Source organism: Aotus nancymaae, unplaced genomic scaffold, assembly GCF_030222135.1.
Source record: "Aotus nancymaae isolate 86718 unplaced genomic scaffold, 86718_ANA_hifiasm-v0.15.2.pri h1tg000003l, whole genome shotgun sequence".
In the NCBI taxonomy this organism is placed as follows: domain Eukaryota; kingdom Metazoa; phylum Chordata; class Mammalia; order Primates; family Aotidae; genus Aotus; species Aotus nancymaae.
In genome coordinates, this window is record NW_026988414.1 from 20,767,845 (window position 1) to 20,786,420 (window position 18,576).

General features: G+C 39.5%; 1 protein-coding gene across 1 annotated transcript; it reads right to left on the reverse strand.

Annotated features, from left to right (window-relative positions):
• Positions 1-17,572: 17,572 nt before the first annotated feature.
• On the reverse strand, positions 17,573-18,369 carry LOC135274850 (ferritin light chain-like). Its single transcript, XM_064375825.1, has one exon. It carries the CDS (start codon positions 18,217-18,219, stop codon positions 17,692-17,694), a length of 528 nt encoding a protein of 175 aa, XP_064231895.1. The 5' UTR covers positions 18,220-18,369; the 3' UTR covers positions 17,573-17,691.
• Positions 18,370-18,576: the final 207 nt, after the last annotated feature.

Here is an 18,576-nt window from a genome sequence, read left to right on the forward strand (position 1 = left end):
AAAAATGGGAACAACAGGGCACCTGTCCTGCATGCTCTTCATAGAGGAAACATGGGGGCAAAATCTGCAGAGTCATGGTCAGCAGGCAGGTGCACTGGGATAAGGGTGGCGAGAAAGGCAAGGTTCAAGCATGAGTTCAAGTTGATCAAACAGGGGTGCAGATTCTTAATGGAGGCCTCCAGGTGGGAAATAATTATTATCTGGCTCTGCCTGACATCCTGAATCATCATTTAAAATGGTACTTCTTAAATTAAGAGATAAATCAGACTGAGGTGAGTTGAGAAGTCTACTGAGCTCTTGAATGAACTTCCAATGGCTTCTCAAGTTCTTGTTTGGAATTTGTCTCTTAAGAGAAGGAGCTTCACATTTTGTAATCCAAGATTGTTTAAAGAGTTTGAAGTCTTATTTTAACATGCCTGAGTTTCACCTTACAAATGACTTGTCTTTGCTTATTTTAATAAAGAAGACAAGAGAACATTTGTTGGAGTAGTAATTACTGAGGAAGGGGAGCATATAAAGTGGTTACAACTTGGGAGGCTGAGGTGGGCGCTGAGGTCAGGAGTTTGCAACCAGCCTGGCTAATGCGGTGAAACCCTGTCTCGATGGGAGAACTGGGGGAGGTATAGCAGGGGTAGGGGAGATTGGGGAGGAATAACATTAGGAGAAATACCTAATGTAGAGGACGGGGGGATGGATGCAGCAAACCATCATGGCACATGTATACCTATGTAACAAACCTGCATGTTCTGCACATGTACCCCAGAACTTAAAGTATAATAAAATTTTTAAAAATGCAAAAATTAGCTAGGTGTGGTGGCGGGTACATGTAATCCCAGCTACTTGGGAGGCTGAGGTAGGAGAATTGCTCAGGAGACAGAAGTTGCTGTGAGCTGAGATCACGCCACTGCACTCCACCTTGGGTGACAGAGTAAGACTCCCTCTCAAAAAATAAAAAATAAAAAGTGGTTATAACTTGGGCTTTGGATATAGAAGGAAACAGATTTAAGGAACTGCTTTAGACACTTTCTAGACCTTTTCTCATTGGTAAAGTGAAGCTAATAATGTTGAGGAGTTAAATGAGATTTAAGCTTGTGTCTTTATACGGTAAGCCCTCATTGAATGAAACCAGATGCTTTATAAATTGATTTGTTAGGGGGAAAAAAGTCACTGCTGCTCCTTACCAGTGCTGAAGACTGGAATCTGGATTTCCCTGCTTTCCTTACTCCAATCATCTTTAGGGAGTTATCATTTGATCAATCGTTGATAGACTGTGGCTTTGCCTGACAGTGTTCCCCTCTGCCTGCAGGTTCTTTTATAATAGACAGAAATCTCATTAAGAGTCCCAGAGCTGGTCTTGACCTCTGAGATGGGTAGGTAGAGATAGATAACCCTCCTTGTCTTACGCCTAGGCTGCACAAATTCCATTATCGTAGTAAAAACAGTACTGGAGCACAGAGGATTCAGGGGCAGTGAAAACACTCTGTATGATACTGTAGGCGTAGATACATACCATTACCCATTTGTCTAAATCCAAAGAATGAACACCACCAACAGTAAACCCTAATGTAAACTATGGACATTGGGTAATTATGACATGTCAACACAGGTTCATCAATTATAACGAATGTACCACTCTGGTGGAGATTTTGATAATCCGGGAGGCTATGCCTGTGAGAGGGCAGGGAGCATATGGGAAATCTCTGTACCTTCCTCGGAATTTTGCTGTGGACCTAAGGTTACTATTTAAAAAATGTCTTTTAAAAAATCTAACTTTTTTGAATATTTACTGCATGCCAGGGACTATCTTAATGCTTTAAATGCATTTTCTTGTTCAATCCAATGATGACTCCATGAATGATCAATATTAAATGTGTGTCCTTTGTTAAGAAAAATCAGATATGGAGAAAAATAAAAATAAAACCTCAAAAAATTTAAAAAAAAACAAGAAAAAATAATTTTTCCAGGGATTATCAGAAGATTGTTTTAAATTGCAAGCTCCTTTCCTATTCTGTATTCATTAAACATACCATTTGATTTACCAAAATTCTATGTACAATTTTTCTGCATACATTTTTTCTAAAAGGCAAGGTGCAGTTATAGATTTTAGGTTTTGGACAGTGTTCTTTCAAGTCAAGTTCCTCTAATCCTTAATCTGAAGAGTCAAGAAGGGAAAGGAGGCTGGTCCGGTGGGATATCAGAACTTATTAGTGTCACTAAAGTTGGTAGACAATCCCCCACTGCTAAATTTGACTGGCTTAAGAAGAAGGGAAAGAAAAAAAAAAAAAAAAACAAACTTCAGGAGCCCTGAGAAGAAGCAATTAAAAACCCAAAAGGTCTGTCTCTTGGGCTTCCAAGACAGTGCTCACTGAGGCACATTGCTGTTTCCTGGGCAATTTGGGGTTGATCAAACAAGCAGCAGCCTGATTTGCACAGAGCTTCAGCTTTACTGCTCATTACTAAGGATTGTGCCATACAGTTTCTTCTTTCATCAACCTTTGGAGCTCCATGTTGTGCTTCACCTGCATCACATCTTTCTGTTCCCTAACCCTTACTCTGAGACCTCACCTTTTTCTCCCTGTGCCTATCAAAATCTACTCTCCTGTTCTTTTGTCATGCTAAGGTAGTGATTTTCAAAATGCGGTACAAGAATAATGCATGTTCGAATTCCAAATGGGACTTTAAAAATGCAGATTCTGGACCCCATTCCAGACTTACCAAGGGAAACTCTCTGAAGGGAAGGCACTCAGTTGTTGCTTTTGCACATTAAAGTTTGATAACCAATGCAGAAAGATAGAATAGAGGGTTCTCTCCCAGGGAATGTAACTATTTAACAGAAATGGTCACTTTATACCAAAGGCTATTAAAGTAAAAGAAGAAAAAACATCTTTCTATAGCAGTGATTCTCAGCCCAGAATTTATATTAAAACCGCCTGGAAATATTTAAAAAAATTATTTGGAAAACTGCCCAGGCCACACTCAAGACCAATTTTATTAGAATCTCTGGAGAGAGGATCCAGGCATCAATATTTTTGAAAGCCTTTCCAGGTGATGATATTAATGTACAACCACTGTTAAGAGCTACATATTCTTCTGCAGAGCAGAAGGAAGCTATGGAAAAATAGAATAATGCTTCTCAAACTAGATGTGCATGTGAATCACCTGGGGATCTTATTAAAATGGAGATCATGATTCTGCGGATCCAGATGTTGCCTGAGAATCTGTATTTCTAACAAGCTCCCAGGTCCTCAGACCACACTTTGAGTAACAAAGCACCGAGCCCTTATTCTCAAACTTTGCTGTAGATTAGAATCAGCACGGGGCTTCACAATAGGTTGTTGCCCCAGCTGCTTTCTAGACCAATTAAATAAAAATTTCTAGAAGTGGGACCTAGGCATCAGTAGTTTTATAAGCTTCTCAGGTGATTCCAATGTACAGCAAGGCCTGGGAACCAGTGCAGAAGAGGGGTGGTCAATTTATACTAAGTCCCAAAGAAGATAGGAGATTTTAAATATACTGAAACCCGAAAGAGCAGAGGAAGTTGATCCTCTGATAATTGCTGATGTCAAAAGCTGCCATCATGGAATTTTTAAAATCTTAATTTGTTTCACTTGGTTTATGAAAAAATTATTGTGTTCCCCCTTAAGATTCCCACCTTCCCCATCCCTCCCTTGTTACACCCTCACAGTGGGTGAGTAGGCACGTGTTTCTTCAATTTCCTGGTCCCAAGCATGCCTGGGATGACCTTCATGCCCAGTTACCCTGTCATATCACATTACTCTGCTCAGACATGGGCTGAGCTGACTTTCTAAATAAGACGTGAAGTCCAGAAAATTTAAACACGTGGGGGTCATAGGAAATCTGTTTAAAACAAACACTTTGGTGCTCATGGAAACAAGAAGCTTAATGACTTCTAAGAAAACCATCTGGAAGGACTTCTCAGAGCTCTCAAATGGCTCTTGGTTATCAGGTGCTGGGAGCATCCCAACTGGCAGGAAACACATGAGTTTGATGACATGTAGGGGCTGTTAGACAGAAGGCTTTTAGAATTTCACTCCATGTTTAACTCCATAGGGACAGATACTTCATGCTTCTCTCTGTGATCTAACAAAGAATCTTGTTTTTCAAAAAAAAGGGAATCTTAAAAATTCATACCAGGACAATTCGATTTATCTTCATCTTTTCCCAGTTTGTGCTAAGATGGGTCTTGTCTAATTTCTGTAAGTAAACCCCGTTGCACTTCTCTTGAAGAGAGAATTCCAGCATTCCAGCAAATGATAGAACCAGACAAGCCTTACCTAGTGATTTTTATGCCTCCTGTAGGGTATGACCTGCAAGCTTCCTGACTTCCTTGCCTCTGAGTCCTCTGGGTTTTGCCTTGTGATAAAGGTCTCAGCACGGTATTCTACACATGTGGTGCTTTCCTCTTCATAGAAACAGGCTGAAAAAGACAACATGCTTTCAGGAGATCCCATTTAGAGAAGATGGACATGGGGTAGTACATGGAAACGATAATGATACTATTCTTGAAACCTATAAGCATGGTTTAGGGGTCAGTAAATGATTTGGGTGGAAAAACGTTTTGGAATCCCTTCTCTAGTTCTTTCTCTCCCAAGATTCCCCCACTTTTTTCAGTGGACACAGTATCCTGACTTCATTCTTGTGGTTCCCAGGCTGAAAGAGTGCAGTTTTTTCATGGTTACCCACAACATTACATGGACTGCATTTAACCCAAGCTATAGCAATGGAAATATATAGTCATGTGCCATAATGATGACGTTTCAGTCAATGACAGACTGCATGTACGACAGTGGTTCCGTAAGATTATAATACCATGTTTTTACTACACCTTTTCTATGTTTAGATATATAAATACTTATCATTGTGCTACAATTGTCTACCGTACTCAGTACAATATCATGCAGTACAGGTTTGTAGTCTACTAACAATAGGCTATATCACACAGGTTAGGTGTGTAATAGACTATTGTTGAAAAAAACGCACTTTGAATGAAGAGACCTTCCAAACAGGCTTTGTGTGAGCAACATGGCTGTTTATTCACCTGGGTGCAGGTGGGCTAAGGCCGATAAGGGCATTAGCAGAGGGCAGTGGGATAGGAGTTGGTTTTATAGGCTTGGGTAGTTTTTTAGGGGGTGGGGGTGTTGCAGAATAAGTTCATTTACAGTGGTGGGGGTTAGGGGCAAGGAGTATACATGACCACAAGTTCAGTTACAATGGCAGGGCTGGGCGAGAGGTATTTACATTATCATAAGAACAGTTAAGATGGCAGGCAGGGTTGGATGAGGGGCTTGGTGTCAGGGACAATGGCGAACATAGGCAGGGGGTGGGAGACATCAGCCGAGGCAAGCAGGACTTCAGACTTTCAGCCTCCAGGCTTGCATATGGAGACCTGCCAGCTATACCATCTGGGTTTGTGTAAGTACACTCTATCATGTTCACACAATGATGAAATCACCTAATGATGCATTTCTCAGAAGGTATCTCTACCATTAAATGATGCATGACTGAGCTTGTGAGACTCTTCATCTCTCTTCCTCCAAGTAAATGTGCTCTCTTCACCAGAATCTTTCTCTGTACACTTCCTAGTGGTTTATTTTTGTATTTTTTTACACGTTTTATAGTTTTCTTCGAGAAGAAGGGTTATTCAATAGGAACTATTTGTTACAACCAGAAGAATTCTCTCAATTATTTTAAAAATAAATTTAAAAATCAAAAAAATCTTTTACAGTTAATACCACATTTGTCGTTTTATTGCCAGTTATTTTTACTTTTGTGGCACTTTATATTTTGCTGTCTTTTAAATTACTGCCAAATTCATCATATTAAATCCTTAAAATTATTAAGTTTTGAGCCAGAACCACCAGCTAATGTACGCTTGGATTCCTGATGCTCAGAAAATATGAAGTAATAAATGCTTACTGTTTACACTGCTAAATTTTGGGTTAATTTGTTACACAATATCATACTAGTAATATGGTCATTTAACATAGTTGTAATTGCTGTTTTTAAATCCTTGTCTGTTCATTCTATAATCTCTTTCATTCCTGGGTCTGTTTTGTTTCCTTTTTCTATCCGGGCTGCTGTGACACTGGGTCTGTTTCTATTTTCTATTTTTTTTTTAACTTGTTTTGTAATAAGAGTTCCAAATAATAATAATAAGAACAAGCCGGGCGCGGTGGCTCAAGCCTGTAATCCCAGCACTTTGGGAGGCTGAGGCGGGTGGATCACGAGGTCAAGAGATCGAGACCATCCTGGTCAACATTGTGAAACCCCGTCTCTACTAATACAAAAAAATTAGCTGGGCATGGTGGCGCGTGCCTGTAATCCCAGCTACTCAGGAGGCTGAGGCAGGAGAATTGCCTGAACCCAGGAGGCGGAGGTTGTGGTGAGCCGAGATCGCGCCATTGCACTCCAGCCTGGGTAACAAGAGTGAAACTCCTTCTCAAAAAAAAAAAAAAATAATAATAATAATAATAATAATAACAACAACAAGAATTTCCATACTGCTTGACACATATAATAATAATTTTAAAAATTATGAAAATAGAAATCAGTTGCCTGGCTATATGTTAAGAGTGAACTACTGGAAAGAACTTAGAAAGACAATCCCATTTATGATAGCACCGAAAAGAAGAAAATACTTAAGAATAAACTTAACTAAGGAGGTGAAAGATTTATATACTAAAAGCTATAAAACAGAGATGAAAGAAATTAAGCAAGACATAAACAAATGGAAAGACATTTCATGTTCATGGATTAGAAGACTTCATGTTGTTAAAATGTCCACATTACTCAAAGTGATCTGCAGATTCCATGCAATCCCTATCCAATTCCAAAACACATATTTTACAGAAATAGAAAAAAAATTCTATAATTCATATGAAAAATTCTATAATTCATACAAAAGATGAATTGCCAAATCAATCATAAGGGTGAAGAATAAAGCTGGAGGTATCACACTTTATAATTTCATAATTCTTCTCAAATGATAGTTTCTTCAATAAATGATGCTGGGAAAACTGGATATTTAGATGCAGATGAATAAAACTAGACCCCCACCTCTGATTCTATACAAAAATCAACTCAAAATGGATTGAATACTTAAAGATAAAATCCCAAACTATGAAACTAGTAGAAGAAAATAGGGGAACTGGCAGGACACTGGTCTGGGAAAAGATTTTATGAATAAGAGTTCAAAATCACGGGCAACAAAAGCAAAATGAAACCCATACCCATTACCCAGTTACTCCTGATTCTCTCTTCTCCATATTCCCTGGCCACCACTAATCTGCCTTCTTTCTCTGTGGATTCGCCTATTCTTAATATTTCATATACAGTATATGGAATTCTGTACTGTAACTTTTTCTGTCTACTTTCCCTTACCATAATGTTTTTAAGATTTCATGTTGTAGCATGTATCAGTATTTAATTTTTTTGTGGCTGAATAATCGTTAATTGTGTTCATATACAGTATTTTGTTTATACATGTGTCAGTTGATGGACATTTGGGTCGTTTCTACCTTTTGGCTCTTGTGAATAGTGTTGTTATGAACATTAATGTACAGTTTTTGTTTGAACACCTATTTTCAATTCTTTTGCATATATACCTAGGAGTCGAATTGATAGATCATGTAGCAATTCCATGCTTAACTTACTGAGGAACAAACAAAATATTTTTCATATTGGTTGTACCATTTTACATTCTATTGGCACCGATTTCTCCATATCCTTGCCAATACTTGTTACTTTTCATATCTTTTTATTATGGCTATTCTATTGAGTATGAAACAGTATCTCATTGCTGTTTTGACTTGTAATTACCTAATGACTAATGACATTGAGCACATACAGTAATTTTTTAGATCTTCTTGCTCTTTCAAAGGCATTGATCTTTTCAAAACTCTGTTGGAGCATGTTTAGGTAGCATTTACTCTAGAACCTAGCCCCATTTCTAAAGGGTATTGATTATAAGGTGCAGGTTCTGATAAATATTCTGAGTGTTCAGTGATGTGTCTCTATTTGGGTTGATCAGAACTGAAATGCCCCTTGAGACTGAAAGTTCTGGTAGTTGTTCAACTTACGACTGCACATTAGTTTTCTTTCCCTAGTAACTGCTCTTGTTTAGCCTCATCCTACAAATATACAACTTATTATTTGGTTAAACATTCTAGGGTTTATGGAGCAATTTCTCTATGAAACTCATTCTTTTCTGGTCCTCAATACAAATTTTAGCCATTTTGGCTTCCCTGAACTCTGATCTCTGTGCCCTTAACTTAGACTCCTGGCCAGGTGCGGTGGCTCATGCCTGTAATTCCAGCACTCTGGGAGGCCAAGGTGGGTGGATCACTTGAAACCAGGAGTTCGAGACCAGCCTGGCCAGCATAATAAAACCCCATCTCTACAAAAATAAAATACAATAAAAAATAAAACTAAATAAAAAGACTTCTGTGTTGTGCTTGGTTTCCTCCTCCTTGAGTCTTCATGCAGAAAGCTGGGGTAATCGTTGGACTCCACTCATTTGTTTCTCTTCTCTTCTCTTAGGTATCATAGTCTTGTGCTGCCTATCATATAATGTCTAAAAGTAGTTGAGTTGTTTTATATATTTTGTCCAGTTTTCTATTTGTTTATAGTGGCAGGGCTAGTCTGGTACCAGTTACCCCACCGTGGTCAATAATGAAAATATAAAATTTCTTTTTATGTATCAAATCACAAGAGCTAGAAAGCTTCTTTTCTAAAGCTCCCATTCATCTGAAAACCTCCATTGCCTTTCATTGGTCAGAGTGAGGAAATTAATATGCTTATATCCGAACCAATCTCTTTGGTGTTCAGACTGCTAATTGTAAATCAATCACTCTGGCAAGGCAAACTATATTCCCTAATTTGTTTAATCCTATCAAGGCCCGCTCTTGAAACTAGAGATGGAATCAGGTAACCTAAAGTATTCAAACTCCATGGTGGAAGAGTGGATACCTGAACTAAAATTATGAATAACATTAAATTGAAAGAAGGAGAGATTGTATTTTCACATAGGTAACTAATATTCACTACACTCGTTTTATGAATGAAACCAGAGGACAGAGAGGTTAAGTCAGCCACCCAACATCTCAGAGTTGGGATGAGGGCTGAACTCAGGGCTTAGACTGAATTAGGACTTAAACTCTCACCCATTTGACTCCAAAGACAATGAGGATGATGGAACAATATTTGAATAGGATTTTGTAAGTTGTGCCGGGTGTGGTGGCTCATGCCTGTAATCCCAGCACTTTGGGAGGCTGAGGTAGGTGTATTATCTGAGGTTGGGAGTTTGAGACCAGCCTGACCAACATGGTGAAAACCTGTCTCTACTAAAAGTATAAAATTAGCCAGGTGTGGTGGCACATACCTGTAATCCCAGCTACTCAGGACGCTGAGACAGGAGAATTGCTTGAACCCGGGAAGCGGAAGTTGTGGTAAGCCGAGATCGTGCCATTGCTCTCCAGACTGGGCAACAAGACCAAAACTCCGTCTCAAACAAAAAAAACAAAAAGAATTTTGCAGATTGTAAAGTGCTTTATGGAACCTTTTCTTATTTAATTATTTCATGAATCCAATGGTTTAAACAAGCCAGACATTGGCTCCATTTTATAGTTGAGAAAACTCTGTCTTAGAGAAGTAAAGAGACTGATTCAAGAATACATAGCTTGTGCAGAACTGGGAGTAGAACTCAAACCCTAGTTTTCTTTCTATTAAATATGATCACGCCAACGTTCCTTTAGTTGTTTAGCCCAGTTTTTGGTCTTTGCCCTTTCCTTTACCTGTTAAAAAGAAAAGATTCCAGAACTTCCTTGCAACCCATTTTTCAAATTTGTTTTTTAATTTTACAGCTGAGTTCCTTTCACTGGGAGTTGCAAACCACATAATGAAAGATAAAATAATGTTCTTTTTTTTTTTTTTTTTTTTCTTTTCTTGGGGAAAGGTCTTGGTTCATGGGATAAGTTAGCTTCTCTTGACAATTTGAGATAATCAAAAATTGATTACTTGAATCATTTTAATCTCTTTATCATTTTAATCTTTTCATGTAGACTTAAGGATGGTCATAAGTCATGAACTACAGATAAGAAGAGTTGCAATACATGTTTTTTTCTAAAAGTCTAAAAGTAAAAAAAAAAAAAAAAATTACACTACAGTATCTTGGAAAGAAGAAGGGCTTTGGAGTCTGAGAGGTCTGAATTAAACCGCAGCCCAGCTACTTAGTCACTTAACTGTTTTAAGCCTTAGTTTTCTCCATTGTAAAATGAAGACAAGTATAAGCTCTTGGCGGGGTTATTGTAAAAATGAAATGAAATAATATAAGTAAAATTTCTGGTGTAGCACCATTATGTAGTTGATGTTCAATAGTGATAGTAATTATTTTCTTAATACTGTGAAGAATTTTGGTGCTTTGGAGCTAGGGCACTAACTCTTATCTCTGCCAGATCCTTTCTCCCAGCCTCCTTATTATGCATAAGGAAGAACCTCAGGGTCCTAAAGTCTTAGAAAAGCTGGTTAGGTAAGATGGTTACTTTCTCTTAGCCTGGAAGCTGTAGTTAACCCTGACCTTTGAGAGTAGAGCAGAGGGTAGGTAACAGGTGCTAGAGCCACATTGTCACTCCCTGGCTGTGTGACTTGAGCATCTTTCTAAGCTTCAATTTCAATATCTGTAAAATGAAGATGTGATAATAAATGTATCTATTTGCAGAGTTAGTTAAAAAGGAAATAAGATAATTTGTGTAAAATACTCAGTGGCTCACACATAGTAAGAACTCAAAAAGTCCTCCCATATATTGCTGAAATTGGAGAAGAACTTGAGTGAAGTGGAGAATGAAGATGATTTCTTGGTTCTCCATGAACACTCCACTTAACTCCCAATATATTGGGTTTCCAACTAGATTGTGCCACTTGTTAGCTTCCCCTAAATGCCTACATCATCTTTTTTCTTTGTTTTTTTTTTTTTTTTTTTTTTTTTTTTTTTTTGTTTCACCAGGAGCTACACTTCCCCCACCTCCTCTCTGGAAATTGAACTGCAGAAATTGTAATAGGTAGATGCAACAGGAAATGCTACATAGGGCAGATTGACTCTGGCTAAGGCCAGGAAAGCCCCAACAGAGGATGAGAAAGATTACTGGGTTAGAAAATGCTGCTAGAGGAAGTTGAGGGGCATTCAGTAGATGCCACAAGGAGCTTGTGGAAATGATGTTTAATACAGTGGTCAGAGCAAAAGTTTGAAGACACTGGGAGGGCTACTATGGGCTTGAGGGGCAGAGTAAAAATACATTTCTAGGTCTGAAAATGAAGAAATGAGTAAAGAGATTAAAGGAGGTCAGATAATAAATTCAACTAGTGGCAGCCCAGTGGGATGCCCAGTGGGAAACAGAGGAGTCACAAAAGAACCACCCAGAGATCTTGAAACTTTATTTATTTATTTAGAGATGGGGTCTTGCTCTGTTGCCCAGGCTGGAGTGCCATAATGTGGTCTTGACTCACTACAACCTCTGCCTCCCAGGTTCAAGCAATTCTCCCACCTCAGACTCCCGAATAGCTGGGATTACAGGCGCCCACCACCACACTTGGCTAACTTTCGTGTTTTTAGTAGAGATGGGGTTTCATCATGTTGGCCAGGCAGGTCTTGAACTCCTGACCTCAGGTGATCCACCTGCCTCAGCTTCCCGAAGTGCTGGGTAGGAAACTGTATTTATTAAGCAGCTGTTATATGCTAGTTAGTGTCATGTAGATACATAGTCCCCATAATGGCCAGTCACCTCACATAATCCTCACAGCAACACTGTGGGGTAGGTACTCTTATCCATTTTGAATAAATAGAAGTGCATTTTGAATAATAACTTTCCAAGGTCACATAGCTAGTCAATGTTAGAATTAGCCATGTTATTCCATTCACTTTAACATAGTTACTTGCCTTCTGAAAAACCTGTGAAAGAATTCTTTTTGTTTTATTTTTATTGATACGTAATGTACATATTTTTAGGGTGTATGTAATATTTTGATACATTCATATCTATAACAACCAAATCACGGTGATTGTGATATCCTTCACCTGAAACCTTTCTCTTTTCCTAATGTTGGGAACGTTTTAATTATTTTCTACTGACTATTTTGAAATATACAATTAATTATTGTTTACTATGGTCACTCTACAGATTCATCAAACAGTAGGCTTTTTTCTTCTATCTAACTGTATTTTTGTACCCAATAATCAATCTATCTTTATCTCACCCTCCCCCATCCCCTTCCCAGCCTGTAAAATAATTCTATTAGGGATGACAACAAATTTATATAAACAAAAATTAAATAAATACATTATTGCTAAAATCAGGTCACTAAGAGAAACAGCAGTAAGTGGAAAGTAAATTTGTCATAATAAGGACAATTATTGATAAGCTAGGAATCATATGCACTGTAAATGCCAACTTAGAAATAATCTAAAATTATTTGAGTGTTCAAATGAGGACTATGTGCATTAGAATAGTCTTTAATATAAAATTTATCTTCTTCCCAAAACACGAGAGCACTCCCTACTATGTCTGGTATCCGAAACTGAAAGCATCCAGAGAATGAGCTGCCCCATCAAAGTCTCCTAATAGTGGGATTTTGATGTGTCCTGATTTTCTACTCTAGAGCAAAGGAGGACTGTCTTTAATATTTCCTCATGATCTGCCTCTGAGAGAATCAGTTTAGGGATGAGAAAGTTGGGATCTTACTCTCTGCAGCAAAAGAGCTTTGCAGGAGCAAATTGAGGACTATTTATTTGTTTGTTTGTTTGAGACAGGGTCTCACTATGTTGCCCAGGCTGCTCTCAAACTCTTGGACTCAAGTCATCCTCCTGCCCCAGGCCCCCATAGTGCTGGGATTGCAAGAATGAGCCACCACTGTGCCCAGCCTGGGGAAGTATTAGGACTGGGTTCACTCTCAGGTATGATTTGGCATTTTTTGTTTTCAGGAAATAGAGGGATGCCTTTACACTAAGAAGAGGAACTCACTCTAAAAATCTAATGATTCTTTTTTTTTTAGGAGATGAAGTCTCTCTCTTATCACCCAGACTGGAGTGCAGTGGCACAATCTTGGCTCACTGCAACTTCTGCCTCCAGGGTTCAAGCAATTCTCCTGCCTCAGCCTTTTGAGTAGCTGGGATAACTGGCGCCAGCCACCACACCCGGCTAAATTTTGTACTTTTTTTAGTAGAGACAGGGTTTCGCCATGTTGGTCTGCAATATGGCCAGGCTGGTCTGGAACATGGCCAGGCTGGTCTGGAACTCCTGACCTCAGGTGATCCACCCTCCTTGACCTCCCAAAGTGCTGGGATTACAGGTGTGAGCCACCACGCCCAGCCAAATCTAATGATTTTTTAGTGTTGTGATGATGAATGTGCATTGTACAGGGCTGTTTCTTATTGTCAATGGCCAGTCCCCATGAGCAGGGCTTGGACTGTAATCCCCAGTAAGCAAGAAGAGGGAGTGAGTAAGATAAAAAGTTGATGAAGAAAGAAAAATACTGACAGGTTCCAGATTTCTTTTGTTTTCCTTTTTTTTCCCTTTCTTCAGCTTAGGGTGGGAGCTAAATCACAATTTTCAAAAAGTCAATATAAATGTTATCACCTTAGGGCAACAGAGATGGAGTCCTTAAAACTAAGTAAAAATAACCAAAAGTAGACATCTTTTAGAGAATTTCAATTTATAGACAGTCCAACTATTTATAGATAGTTGTAGGATTTCTTGTCCATCCTACCAGAAGTGTACTTTTACTGTCTTCCCCTGTACCTGCCAGTTCTTTGAAACCAAATTCTAATAACTGGTAAGTAAAATTGTGGAAGTCCAAAAACAAAAATAGCATAGCAGCACAGGTCAAATTTGAGAAAGTTACTTTTCTTTCACATTCTATGGCTATGGGAGGAAACAGGGATATAGACCTGTGGGGAAATAAATGTCTTGATATGAGAATACGTTTAACAGGGGAAATAGTGACAACCTGTGAGTTTTGCTACCTAAGGAGAAAAAAAAAATCATTTGCTGTCTTTATATCAGACTTTCACTCTCCTTTCCAGGCCAAGAGTATGGCTAAAAGTTACTTCTTGCTGAAAGACTGCTGAAGGAAGGGGAATCCCATAGTTACAGGGCTTGATTCCTAAATAAAACATTGTTAGTTCAAAACTTCCAGCAGTTCTTTGGTTGTGTGTGTGTGTGTGTGTGTATATGTGTGTGTGTGTGTTTATGGTGGGAAGGGAGGCAAACATTTATCGTTATGACAAGACCATCACAAATACCCTATTCTGGTTTGGAGAGGAGAGAGATCATGTAGTTTCAAGGAACTAAAATACTTTGCTATTATTTTTTTTTTGAAAATGAGCCTTGCTCTGTTGCCCAGGGTGGAGTACGGTGGTGCTACCTCAGCTCACCTCCACCTCCATCTCCACCTCCTGTGTTCAAATGATTCTCGTGCCTCAGTCTCTCGAGTAGCTGAGATTACAGGCATGCATCACCATGCCCAGCTAATTTTTGTTATTTTTAGTAGATACAGGCTTTTGCCATGTTGGCCAGAATGGTCTGAAACTCCTGGCCTCAAGTGATCCACCCGCCTCGGCCTCCCAAAGTGCTTGGATTACAGGCTTGAGCCACCGTGCCTGGCCCATACTCTGCTATTCTTACTGCATTCATTGGGGATGGAGTTGGATCTTTGCAGATTGTGTATCCTTTAAGAAAATATTGCTTTTGTAAATATGATTTAGACTGTATTGTTACTTCAAATTATGTATTATTCTTATGAAGTGTATGTGAGCGTGTGTGTATGTATGCTTTTTTTTCTTTTAAGATATGGACTCTTCATTTCTTTTTTTAAATTGTACTTTAGATCCTGGGGTACATGTGCAGATCATGCAAGATTGTTGCATAGGTACATTCATGGCAAGGTGGTTTGTTGCCACCATCCCCCCATCACCTATACCTGACATTTCTCCCCACGTTATCCCTCCCTCACCCTCCCTCCCACTATCCTTCCTGTAGCCCCCCCAATGGACCCCAGTGTGTGAGGCTCCCCTGTTTGTGTCCAACTGTTCTCATTGTTCAATGCCCACCTATGAGTGAGAACATGCGGTGTTTGGTTTTCTGTTCTTGTGTCAGTTTGCTGAGAATGATGGTTTCCAGGTTCAACCTTATTCCTACAAGGGATACAGACTCATTGCTTTTTTATGGCTGCATAGTATTCCATGGTGTATATGTGCCACATTTTCCTTGTCCAGTCTATCACTGATGGGCATTTGGGTTGGTTCCAGGTCTTTGCTATTGTAAACAGTGCCATGATGAACATGCATGTGCATGTGTCTTTATAATAGAACGATTTATAGTCCTTTGGGTATATACCCAGTAATGCGAATGCTGGGTCAAATGGAATTTCTATTTCTAGATCCTTGAGGAATTGCCACATTGTCTTCCACAACGGTTGAACTAATTTACACTCCCACCAACAGTGTAAAAGTGATCCTATTTCTCCACATCCTCTCCAGCATCTGTTGTCTCCAGATTTTTTTAATGATTGCCATTCTAACTGGCATGAGATGGTATCTCAATGTGGTTTTGATTTGCATTTCTCTAATGACCAGTGATAAGCATTTTTTCATATGTTTATTGGCTTCATATATGTCTTCTTTTGAAAAGTGTCTGTTCATATCCTTCACCCACTTTTGGATGGGTTTGTTTGTTTTTTCTTGTAAATCTGTTTCATTTCTTTGTAGATTCTGGATATTAGCCCTTTGTCAGATGGGTAGATTGCAAAAATTTTTTCCCATTCTGTTGGTTGCTGGTTCACTCTAATGATTGGTTCTTTTGCTGTACAGAAGCTCTGAAGTTTAATTAGATCCCATTTGTCTATTTTCACTTTTGTTGCCGTTGCTTTTGGTGTTTTAGTCATGAAGTCCTTGCCTAAGCCTATGTCCTGAATGGTTTTGCCTAGGTTTTCTTCTAGGGTTTTTATGATGTTAGGTCTTATGTTTAAGTCTTTAATACATCTGGAGTTAATTTTAGTGAAAGGTGTCAGGAAAGGGTCCAGTTTCTGCTTTCTGCACATTGCTAGCCAATTTTCCCAACACCATTTATTAAACGGGGGATCCTTTCCCTATTGCTTGTTTTTGACACGTTTGTCAAAGATCAGATGGTTGTAGATGTGTGGTGTTGCTCCTGAAGCATCTGTTCTGTTCCATTGGTCTATGTCTCTGTTTTGATACCAGTACCATGCTGTTTTCATTACTGTTGCCTTGTAGTATAGCTTGAAGTCTGGCAGCGTAATGCCACCAGCTTTGTTCTTTTTGCTTAGGATTGTCTTGGCTATGCAGGCTCTTTTTTGGTTCCATATGAAGTTTAAAGTGGTCTTTTCCAGTTCTGTGAAGGTCATTGGTAGTTTGATGGGGATAGCATGAAATCTATAAATTACTTTGGGCAGTATGGCCATTTTCACAAAATTGATTCTTCCTAACCATGAGCATGGAATGTTTTTCCATCTGTTTGTGTCTTCTCTTATTTCCTTGAGCAGTGGTTTGTAGTTCTCCTTGAAGAGGTCCTTTACCACCTTTGTTAATTGTATTCCTGGGTATTTTATTCTCTTTGTAGCAGTTGTGAATGGGAGTTTGCTCTTGATTTGGCTCTCTGTTATTGGTGTATAGGAATGCTTGTGATTTCTGCACATTGATTTTGTATCCTGAGACTTTGCTGAAGTTGCTTATCAGCTTAAGGAGATTTTGGGCTGAGACAGTGGGGTCTTCTAAATATACAATCATGTCATCTGTAAATCGAGACAATTTGACTTCCTCATTTCTTAATTGAATACCCTTTATTTTTCTTGCCCGATTGCTCTGGCTAAAACTTCCAATACTACATTGAATAAGAGCGGAGAGAGAGGGCATCCTTGTCTAGTACTGGACTTCAAAGGGAATGCTTCCAGTTTTTGCCCATTCAGTATGATATTGGCTGTGGGTTTGTTGTAAATAGCTTTTATTATGTTGTGATATGTTCCATCAATACCTAGTTTATTGAAAGTTTTTAGCATAAAGGGCTGTTGAATTTTGTCGAAGGCTTTCTCTGCTTCTATTGAGATAATCATTGGTTTTTGTCTTTGGTTCTGTTTATGTGGTGGATTACGTTTATAGACTTGCATATGTTGAACCAGCCTTGCATTCCTGGGATGAAGCCTACTTGATCATGATGGATAAGCTTTTTGATGTGCTGTTGCAATCGGTTTGCCAGTATTTTATTGAAGATTTTTGCATCTATGTTCATTATGGAGATTGGCCTGAAGTTTTCTTTTTTTGTTGAGTCTTTGCCAGGTTTTGGTATCAGGATGATGTTGGTCTCATAAAATGAGTTGGGGAGAATTCTCTCGTTTTGTATTGTTTGGAATAGTCTCAGAATGATTGGTACCAGCTCCTCTTTGTATGTCTGGTAGAATTCGGCTGTGAACCCATCTGGACCTGGACTTTTTTTGATTGGTAGGCTGTTTTTTTTTTTTTTTTTTTTTTCTTCAAATAGCTTTATTTCCATTTGGTCCAAGGCTTGTAAGGGTAGTTAGAAAGCTGCCTAGTGGCTGGAGGGAGAGGCTTAGGCAGAAGCCCTGTTATTTTGCAAAGGCCCTTCATAAGTGGCTGGGCTCAGTAGGCTGTTAGTCGTGCTTGAGAGTGAGCCTTTCAAAGAGATACTCGCCCAGCCCAGCCTGTGGGCCAGCCAGCCTGTGGAGGTTGGTCAGGTGGTCACCCATCTTCTTGATGATTTTCACTTCCTCATCTAGGAAGTGACTCTCCAGGAAGTCACAGAGATGGGGGTCCGTGCGGGCAGAACCCAGGGCATGAAGATCCAAAAGGACCTGGTTCAGATTTTTCTCCAGGGCCATGGCGGCTTCCATGGCATCCAGGGTTTTACCCCACTCATCTTGAGCTGGCTTCTTGATGTCCTGAAAGAGAGCGTGGCCGCCACGCTGGTTTTGCATCTTCAGGAGACACTCGTAGCCCTCGCGCTTCTCCTCGGCCAATTCATGGAAGAAGTGGCTCATGCCTTCCAGAGCTACATCATCGCCGTCGAAATAGTAGCCCAGAGAGAGGCAGGTGTAGGAGGCCTGCAGGTACACATTGACCAGGTGGTTGACAGCTGCCTCCACGTCGGTGGAATAATTCTGACGAATCTGGGAGCTCATGGTTGGTCGACAAAAAGGAGCTAACCACAAAAACGGTGTTAGCAGGTTCCCAGAAGCAGGAGATGACCGAGAAGATGGTCCCGAAGGTTGCAACTGGAGAGGAAATTGGAGGGTGGTCGGAGGCTGGAAGAAAGAGTCCCCGGGATCTGTTCCGTTCAAACACTGTTGAAGCAAGAGACAGATCTGCAGGACCACCAAACTGCTCGATTGGTAGGCTGTTAATTGCTGCCTCAACTTCAGCCCTTGTTATTGGTCTATTCAGGGTTTCAACTTCTTCCTGGTTTACTTTTGGGAGGGTGCAAATGCCCATGAATTTATCCATTTCTTCCAGGTTTACTGGTTTATGTGCATAGAGTT

Bases quoted from the DNA above. Each gene is read 5' to 3' on its own strand.
- LOC135274850 (XM_064375825.1), bottom strand. From the start codon at position 18,219: ATGAGCTCCCAGATTCGTCAGAATTATTCCACCGACGTGGAGGCAGCT.